At 42.6% G+C, this 9,953-nt stretch overlaps 1 protein-coding gene across 1 annotated transcript; it reads right to left on the bottom strand.

Annotated features, from left to right (window-relative positions):
• Positions 1–458: 458 nt before the first annotated feature.
• On the bottom strand, positions 459–9,613 carry ifrd1 (interferon-related developmental regulator 1). Its single transcript, XM_072454832.1, has 12 exons — positions 9,381–9,613; positions 6,336–6,440; positions 6,133–6,214; positions 5,150–5,274; positions 4,734–4,891; positions 4,602–4,652; positions 3,629–3,807; positions 2,818–2,926; positions 2,559–2,693; positions 1,756–1,884; positions 721–816; positions 459–619 (listed from the first exon to the last, which is right to left on the bottom strand). The coding sequence occupies exons 1-12, from the start codon at positions 9,409–9,411 to the stop codon at positions 533–535; spliced, it is 1,287 nt and encodes a 428-aa protein (XP_072310933.1). The 5' UTR covers positions 9,412–9,613; the 3' UTR covers positions 459–532.
• Between the last annotated feature and the right edge of the window lie 340 nt (positions 9,614–9,953).

The following is a 9,953-nucleotide window of genomic DNA, read 5'->3' as shown; positions in this document are numbered from 1 at the left end:
AAGATTTCTTATCGAGCTTAAACCTGATTCTAGGACAAACTTTATAACCACATATTTTGCTGTATTGACCAGAGAAACCCAATAGCACCTTGTCCATGAACCAAAACTCTCCACCATTTCCACTTGACAAACAGAGACGGGAAATCAGTGTTTATTACTACAACGTTTCAAATATATAGTTTAGCTCGTAGTACGTCACAAACAATATTCATCAAGGTTTGACAGGAAAAAGCAGCTCATACTTATACCACGTAGTGCAGTCATCTTAGCCATGTGGTCGACAAATGTGAAATTTCTTTTGTGCTGCCAAATTATACAATAGTAAAAAAATATCATAAATCATGGAAACAAACATGCAATATGTACATTACACCAATTGTTTTGCGCGGTTACATTTAAAATTGTACGCCACACAGCTATTGTTCGACAACCAAAACATTAGTCTAAAGGCGGAGCTAAATATTAAGCAGCGAGACTTTGTTAGATTTATAAATAAGTTATATAGGAGGCATAAAAATAAAAGACAAATACATTAAAATTCCCCCACGTCGACCCTCTTGTCCCTGAACTTGCTTCTGGCCTTGGTCCGCGCTTTGAACGCGGCGGAGTTGTGGAGATGCTAGCGGACGCAGACGGAGAGCGTTAGTCGAGTTGATTGAACGTGATGAGAGTTTAAAAAAAAAAAAAAAAAAAAAAAAAAAAAAAAAAGACACTGCTTACCCTTTCAAAGCGGGAGATTTTCATGGCCTTCATGGTCTCAGAGTCGACCAGAATGGGTGGTCCCAGTTCAAACACGTCGCGGATAAAGTCGTTTGCCTGCGGGGAAATAAATGAAAGTTTCGTCAACATCCGGTACATTTGGAGTGGGTGGAGGGTCAGATGGATTTGGAGTGGGTGGAGGGTCAGATATGGAGTGGGTGGAGGGTCAGATATGGAGTGGATTTGGAGTGGGTGGAGGGTCAGATATAGAGTGGATTTGGAGTGGGTGGAGGGTCAGATATGGAGTGGATTTGGAGTGGGTGGAGGGTCAGATATAGAGTGGATTTGGAGTGGGTGGAGGGTCAGATATGGAGTGGATTTGGAGTGGGTGGAGGGTCAGATATAGAGTGGATTTGGAGTGGGTGGAGGGTCAGATATGGAGTGGATTTGGAGTGGGTGGAGGGTCAGATATAGAGTGGGTGGAGGGTCAGATATGGAGTGGATTTGGAGTGGGTGGAGGGTCAGATATAGAGTGGATTTGGAGTGGGTGGAGGGTCAGATATGGAGTGGATTTGGAGTGGGTGGAGGGTCAGATATAGAGTGGATTTGGAGTGGGTGGAGGGTCAGATATGGAGTGGATTTGGAGTGGGTGGAGGGTCAGATATGGAGTGGATTTGGAGTGGGTGGAGGGTCAGATATGGAGTGGATTTGGAGTGGGTGGAGGGTCAGATATGGAGTGGATTTGGAGTGGGTGGAGGGTCAGATATGGAGTGGATTTGGAGTGGGTGGAGGGTCAGATATAGAGTGGATTTGGAGTGGGTGGAGGGTCAGATATGGAGTGGATTTGGAGTGGGTGGAGGGTCAGATTTGGAGTGGGTGGAGGGTCAGATTTGGAGACGATTTGGAGTGGGTGGAGGGTCAGATTTGGAGTGGGTGGAGGGTCAGATTTGGAGACGATTTGGAGTGGGTGCAGGGTCAGATTTGGAGTGGGTGGAGGGTCAGATTTGGAGACGATTTGGAGTGGGTGCAGGGTCAGATTTGGAGTGGGTGGCCGACCTGTAGATGGTAGTTCATTCCAGACCCCACAAACTCTCTGAAGGTGTCGTACATCCTCTTCCTGACCCAGCTGTCGATGGTCATGCGCTCCGTCCCAAAACGAATGGTCTCCATCTGAAAGTCTCCATCCTGAAATATAGGAAAACTTAAGTTAAGAATAGACCTTACATATTGCACCTTAAGTTTTTATTGCTCAAACATGCTTAAGGTGAGTGGGCCTGCCACATTTATCAGTCATTTTCATTATTTTCATCGTCTGTATTTGTAGTATTATCATTTTCCTAATTACTATCTTTTTTTTTTTAACCGTTTTTTTTTTTTACCATTATCATTTTTTACTATTAAGTTTAACATAATTTTTTTTACATTTTTTTTTTAAATTATTATTATATTTTTTATTTGTTTACTATTATTATTAATATTATCTACATTTTGTCACCAGTTAAGAGCGTTCAGGTGCTAGTCCAAATTAGGCTACATTACACTTTAAGTTGCAGCAGGTGGAAATTAGGAGATGGTGAGAAAACCCCCAAACTGCAGAACCCACAGGTTGGAAAAACAAACTCTTCATGCATCACTAGTGCCTAAGCCCGTCCCGTCTATAGGTTCAGTATATAAAGTACTATTACTATAAATAAATACAGTGGCTTAGAAACAAGATCAAGTTAGCGTTTGGTGAAAAATAATTATTTTCAGATTTTTCTTGTTCTCGCCCGAGCTACATAGGGTTAGTCCCGATCCGCTCCAAAGCAAACCGGTGGAAACTCTGCTATAGCACCCCTTCACGTTAAACCGGGACTCACCTCGACAGCCTTCAGTACGTCCCTGAACACCGAGCGCTGCTTCCTCTTGTCATTTTTGGCCCGGTGTTTGTTGCAGTCCGTGGCCAGCGCAGACAACTTATCGCACAGTTCGTTGTAGTTGTCAGTCTCAAAATCCTGCAAGAGAAAAAAAAAAAAAAAAAAAAAAACTGTTTTAACTATGAAGCATTGGAGGCGTAAACGTGCAATTTTGAAGAAACAGCTAAAATTGCAGCTATAGATGTGCAAACACATGACTTACAGCGTCTAGGTCTCGGGCCAATTCGAAAAGCAAAGCGATGGTCTCCCCGGCCGCTATCCTCATGTTGACGTCGTCGCTCTCCAACAGTCCAGGGAGTTTGAGCATGTGTCTGTGAAACACAACCACGTCTGGTAAGCATTCCATTTTAACTTTTTGATTGAGAAGGTTGGGTTCAGGTGACATCACGACATACTGTGGCCCGTTTCATTGCAGATTCCAATGATAGAATTTGATTGACTGTCAACTTGTGAATGTCGTGACCTGGTTTATGGTTCAAATTACTGCACAAATTGACAATGGTTTATTATTAAAAAAGTGGTGGCCGCATTGACAGTGATAACCACAAGAGGGCGCTCTAGGTGACGCAGAAGAAGAATCTGCACTTCCTCTACCTCTGGAGTTGTTTAGAAGTGACACAGAGGAAGAAGAATTCAATGGATTTAGTGATTTGGGGTAAAACTGATGCTTTGGTGAACTTGTTAGCATGTTCTTCATGCTATAGTTATCTGAATAACTGTTAATATGTTACGTTAACATACCAGACACTTGTAGCTGAAGGTGTTAGCGTTAGCATACGTACAACTATTACACCATGTTTTCTCATCCGTTATTATTTTAAATTGCATTTCAAGATGAAATTTCTGTTCTTGGTCTAGAATTTTATCAAATACATTTCCCCAAAAAATGCGACTTGTATGTTTTCTTCTTCTCCATTATGTATTTTTTTGGCTGGTGCGATTTATAGTCCAAAAATACGGTAAACGTCATGAACACAACCTATTCATCAGTACAAGGGGTCTTCTGGTCTTACTTGCGGATGACTTCCTTGAGCTGGCTGCCCGAGCAGATGGTGAGCAGAAGAGCCCAGGACAGCAGAGCGTTGGTGTAGAGTTGGCTCGTCTGAGGATTCACCGACGGAAAGGTGCCGTCGCCTTTGGCATACGACCGGGTGAACAGGCTCTCGAAGCACTCCATGGTGGAAAACACATCCTAAAGGAAAAAAACGGAGACTTCAGGTTATGGCAGCGCTTTAAGCTGACGCGCGCACACACCTCTGCTGCTAAAACTTAAGCTTTAAAATCATCACTTGACCCACCTAATCCCAAGAACAAGGGATGAGTAAACAAGGTCGGCACAAGTCTGGTAACACTTCGGGACTAAAACAAACTAAGCTGATGTAGCCGTAGTCCAGGCTTTGTTCCAAAATAAGTTTAGAATCATTGTAGTGCAAAAATGTGAACGCACCTAATGTTTGGTCCTGGTTTAGTCGGCGATCCCATTGGTAAATACCCTGCCTCGCAAGCTAACGAAGCTAACATGACTAGCAAAACCAGAGAAACTGACTCCTGATAGCCCAGATAAAGACTCTCATGACTTCTTTACAGCGGAACAGGGCGAGAAGACAGAAGTTATAGCTCAAGATGTCCGGAATAAGAGGCGAAATGCAGCGCGATGGAGTCTTTTAGAGCAATCGCTGCCATGTGTCCGGCCACATCTGCTGCAGTAGCCGCTGAGCTGAAAGCAGCGGGAGATCTGCATGAAATTACAGCTTCAGTCTGGCACTTCATAACCAGGAGCATATGATGGAGCCGGTCATGCGTTTTTGATGTGTTGGACTCTTATTGTGACTTCATAAATCTTAAGACTGGGGAAGACCTTGTCACAGCGGCTGAATACAACCTTCAGACAGGCGAGGAATATACAAAAACAACGAGAACAGCCAGTTACCCTGGAGCCCAGACGTGTCGACCCCAAATTGCACGTGAAGCAGAGCGGGAACTCACCAAAATGTCATCTTCCGCGACCAAAGTACATAGACCCAAGCTTGTCGCCACCTATAACATAAACGCGTTTTGGATTGTCAAGTACTTTTAACATCATAAGATTGGGTTATTTTGAACTTATTTTGTACTCACAGCTTGCCTGGCCTGGATGTTGGCGGAACCATCTGCCAAAATGGTCTTGAAGACGGATTTAAGGGTCTTCAACACCTCCTCGCTCTCGATACCCGAGCCCAGCTGGATGCAGAGCAGGCACGCTAAAGAAGCTGCGGCCCGCTGCTCTTCGCCTTTCCCTGAGAACCACAGATGATTAAGACACTTGCAGTACTTAAAACTACTGTATACCACTCGACACTTTGTTAGCAGTGAGCCGTAACATGTACCATTGGCACATTAAATATTGCAATAGTTTTTGTTTCGTCTATTCCTAGCCGGAAGGCTATACTCGACAGGTCATTTGTGTGAAAGGGGGAGAGAGCGGGTACAGACAGTCTGTTGACGTTGAGGGCTGGACACAAACCCACAAGCGACCACACATGGGCTTCCGTTACCTTTCTTGAGGCACCGCTCAATGCTGTCCGTGATGGTCATTCTTCTCTCGGAGATAAACTCATACAAGATGCGGTTGGCCATGGCGGTCTTCAGCCCGTCCAGCGCCCCCTGTCTGGTCTTGGCACTAAAGCGACGAGACATCAATTATTAATACAAGTCTCATCCAAGTGTATTATTGACCCGTGTCTCGGAGCACGGCAGCATTTAAGCAGACCGTTTTAACTATGCTCAAATCCTGCACACATTTATTTATGCAGCGGTGGCGTGTGGTCAGGGCATTCAAGGTAAGCAGCGATTGGTCGAACATCACCGTGTGCCACAACTATATTTAAATTGGTCCAAAATATATCCAAATAAGCCCGTTTTCCCCTCACTTCTGCTGCTGTAACTTGGCTGGAAGTCATGGCGGCCTTTACAAAACACCGCAGGAAGCTCGATTCTTCTTCTCCCGCCACTATTCATTTTGTGGCGGTGTTCAGAGGCCGGTTCACGCAGGCTTTTAGAACCAGAGCGGACAGCAGCTTGTTTGAGAGCTTTGTGCATGCGCTCTGAGGACCACACGGCCTCAAACTACGCTCAATAATCGTGTATGAGAAGGTGAAGAAAAACCTAGAAACTTAGACAAGTCTTTGTATTTCTTATTACCGGAAAAGTCTAATTAGCTACGAACAGGCAGTATTTTAATAGCAGAGTGCTAATTTGTGTAACGAATTGATCGGTAAAGTGAGTTTATTTTTTACGGGGGAAACCTGGGTTCGAAACTTACTCTTGAATGTTAGGATTTTGTTGTTGTTGTTTTTTTGTTTTTTTTTTTTTACACACTTTAATGCAAATATTAGCCACTAAATATTGATGAACACTCCAAGACTGCTTGCCCATCCATAAAAGTCACTGCACGCCACCATTATAAACTAATGTATACTTGGACGTCTAAAATAATAGTTTTAAACAGACTGCCACTTTGAGCCGTTGCCATTTTTACCTCTTGTCCACAGTGCTGTCTATGAACCCCTTCAACTTGTACTGGAAGTCTTCCTGGGCCGTGTCCTCACTGACCTCAGCGCCTGGCAACACAACAAAAACTCTTCAAACACTCGTAGAAAAGGGGGAATTAAAAAAAAAAAAAAAAAAAAAAAGTGTTCACAACGACGAGGACAAGCATTATTTGAGGACGATGATAAATACCTTCATCTGCAACGCTGGCGCCGTCGCTTAAGCTGCTGCAATGACTGAGCGTCTCTATGGAGGCGTCCTCATCGCTGAAGGGCTGCACGTGTCCATGCTGCCCTCCTGCGCAGACAACAACCACGTTTAATACAAAAAGTGTCAGGAGCAGAGGTTCTGTGCGTTATGCAAGCGGAGACTCACAGCTGCTGCAGGAACACAAGATTAGATAAACCAAACTGTAAAGTTTGCACGACGACCACAGCCGGTACCGGTGTTATCTGATGTGAACGACGCCGGGTTTCAAGTCAAGGCCGAACACGTGTGGGATTTGCAAACACGGAGTCAAGTTTATAGAGACATGGTCAAACAGGTCAACGTGACAAATGTTTGTCGGGAAAATAAGGACGACTACCATAGCAGTAGTACCGCATTTAGAGTATAAGTCGCATCAGCCAAAAAATATATATAAATCGCACTGGAGTATGAAATGCGGTTGCGTCGTAAGTGTGAAAATAACCAAATATATCACGTAGAAGTTGCTCCAGAGTATAAGTACAAGTATAAATATAAGTAAGTCGCACCCCGGCCATAACTATGAAAAAAAGGTGCTACTTATAGTCCGGGAAATACGGCAGTTATCCTTCAGCCATTATGAGTATTGCATTTTATCATTAATAGGATTTTTATGCGTTTCACCAACGCACTCTCTTCTGATTAGTATTATTTATTATTACTTTTTTTTGTATTAGTATTTGCTATTATACATTCTTTTACATAAAATTCTTCTTTTACATAATAAATTATTATTTTACATACCACATAATTATTATTCTTTAACATAATAAATTATAAAATATGTTAAAAAAAAATATTATGATCATGGAAAGCCTCTAATTCCTGATAATTTTGGATGTTTGGTTTATTTTACATAATATTTCTGAAGTGACAGCTACTAATAAGACGTTTATTACTAACTTAAGAAATCTAGTGAAAATTGTATTAATGACTCGCCATAGTAAGTAATGACCAATTATTTTAGTCGTGGTACAGTCAGCGATACAGTCTGCATTTGTCAATCAGTACTTTTCTACCTCAACAGAAAAAAGGCTGAACTATGGCGACTGAAGTATTTACAAGTGTATTATTAATGAAAGTGAGAAATTGTTAATTATCTTTTTATTTAGTTATGCCACAGTCTTGATTAAAACAAAAGTGGGTATTTGTGTGCATTTAAGGGTGTGTATAGTCCAAATACTTGCATTTTGATCACCACAACCGTTAAATAAAATAAACTCTTATAGTCGACTAGTAACGATTAGTTGGATTAATCGCTGCCGCCCGAGTATTGCTAAAGTACGTGTAGCATATTACTGTAAAAAGCTAAAAAAAAAAAAGAGGTTTGTTTAGCAGTAAGGACGGACGGCATGGCTCAAAGTCCAGAGGAAGATGTGGGGGGGGCAGCTCAAACCTCCTCCTCTGTGCGTTCATGGCTCTCAGCTTTCGGTTATGTTGTAAAGTCCTCAAAAATGTTTAAAAAGAGGAAGCTGAAACTCAAACAGGTGAAATTTGAGATCAAATGATAGAATGAAGAAAATAGGGCTTCCATTGTTAACGGTTTGCATTTTGCTGAGCGACAGTAAAACAAGAACAAAACAAATACAATATAGCATTTTGTTTTGATCGTCCATGAATACATACGTTTCAAAGTGATAAAAATCTAGCGCAGTTGACGGGGCAATGACATACTTCACCAAGTACTTCATATTTATCTTGTCTTTTTTTTCCTTCTTCGAGTCCTTGATATACATAACAGATGTAATACACATTTTATCCAATATAGACATAATAGCATCAAAAACTTAAATAGGGAGCAGACACAACAACAAACAACTGCAAGCATTTACATTTGTTTTTGAGGCATCCAAACATAGGACACAAATAAAATGCAGATAAGCAAACAGTTGTCACGTTTCGACATGAATTCTTTGTGATGGTTGTTTTTTGGATGTCTGGCAAAATCCATATCAATTTAAGTTTCAATAGGATAACCATTGTAGCCAGTTAGATTGTACTTCCACAGCTTTGTCTTGCCTAACAGCAGCTGAAGCCCATGAATAGCTGCTGCTCGTGTCCTAAAATTAATCTTATCCTCACATGGCGTTTGGAGCACAGCTAAGGCCACGAGCAAACCAAAAAAGGAATTTCCGGTAGTATTTAAAAAAAAAAAAGAATAGAATACACCCTCCAATTTGACATGGCCCCTCTTTCCTTCCTTCGTTCTTTCTTTCATAAGGAGAGATTTCCTTACGCTCTTCGGTCATGTGTTGACGTGGACTTTTTTTCACACCAGCTGATTCCACAGAACCGGGGCGCCGCCTTTTTCGCCCTTCGTCCTCACACACCCGGCAGCATAAATACCCACAAAGTATCCACATTCTAAGTTAACCATTATAGTAATCATATACGATGAATCCATATGAAAAGTGGTGGTTTAATCAACTGATTAAATAACTCGGTGCCGGTTTGACGTCAGCAGCAGCAGCAGCGCTAAATCGCACGTAAAAGGAAAAACACACACGTCGATCGATAAACGAAAGCGCAGGCTGTTTATTTTGTGTTCAAACAATATTGTAACCACTTATATTAAAAAGCCATACGTTAATAAGCTGTAAATATAAATGTACACTGGTTGGTGGAAACGTTTGCGTAAATAGAAAGGATCAAATTTGGATTGAGCATCGTTATTACTGTTAGCAAAACTAACAATCAGTTTACCACATATAAATTACCGTATTTAACGTTGAATGACAACTATCTCAACATCTTGTAACGTGTTTTCCAACAAACAGCAGCGCTTTGTGTAATTTACAGCTAGCTAGGTTTGCTTTTTTTTTTTTTTTTCCCACAGCAACATGCCGAGCGCTTACGTTTGTAGTCCACGTCGCTCGCGCAGTCCACGTTACTCGACGACAGAGCGACTCCGACAGAACTACAACTCCCGTCGGCCGCCCGAGTGGAAAAGCTAACCTAGGCCCGTAGCCGTCGCTAGCCGCTCACACTCACCCTTGTTGGTCCGTTTCTTGGTCCGTGGCATTTTTGTTTACGCCGTTTTACAAAGTGCAACGTTGATCCAAAATCAGCCAATACACGACCAGCCTTTATTGTATTGTCTCGTAAAATGAAAGTGTTCCCGTGGCACGGCAGGCAGAAAGGAGATGAGCGCGATCTTGGAGGAAACCTGTGGGCCGAGACGATACATTTTCCCTCAGAAACCGGGGGCTGCTTAGGAACAGCGCGCCGCGAAGTACTTATACCGGCGCCGAGTCACGTGGCGGTGTCTCCGGCGAGCGCGGCCAATCGGGGACGGGAACGTAGGTCGCGCGTGTCTCTCGCCGCTCGTGCCGCAGTTCTCGGAAACGTGAGGCTTTAACGGCAACGTATAAGATAAGATATTCCTTTATTGTCCCACATGGGGAAATTTCATTGATGCAATGACGCGCGTGATGAGTTTTATTCATGGAGAGTCGGTGGGAATGTGAAGAATGAAGTTTAAAGTAAAGAATAACGTCTAAAGAATAACGTCTGGCGGTAATGTAAACAACAACAACTTGGGCTTTGTCAAAGCACTGGAGGTCA

This window comes from Eucyclogobius newberryi, unplaced genomic scaffold, assembly GCF_026437365.1.
Source record: "Eucyclogobius newberryi isolate DKJ021-1_F unplaced genomic scaffold, fEucNew1.0.hap1 SCAF_2, whole genome shotgun sequence".
NCBI lineage: Eukaryota > Metazoa > Chordata > Actinopteri > Gobiiformes > Gobiidae > Eucyclogobius > Eucyclogobius newberryi.
Note: the sequence above shows the minus strand (reverse complement) of the source record. Positions and strands in the feature narration are given on the sequence as shown.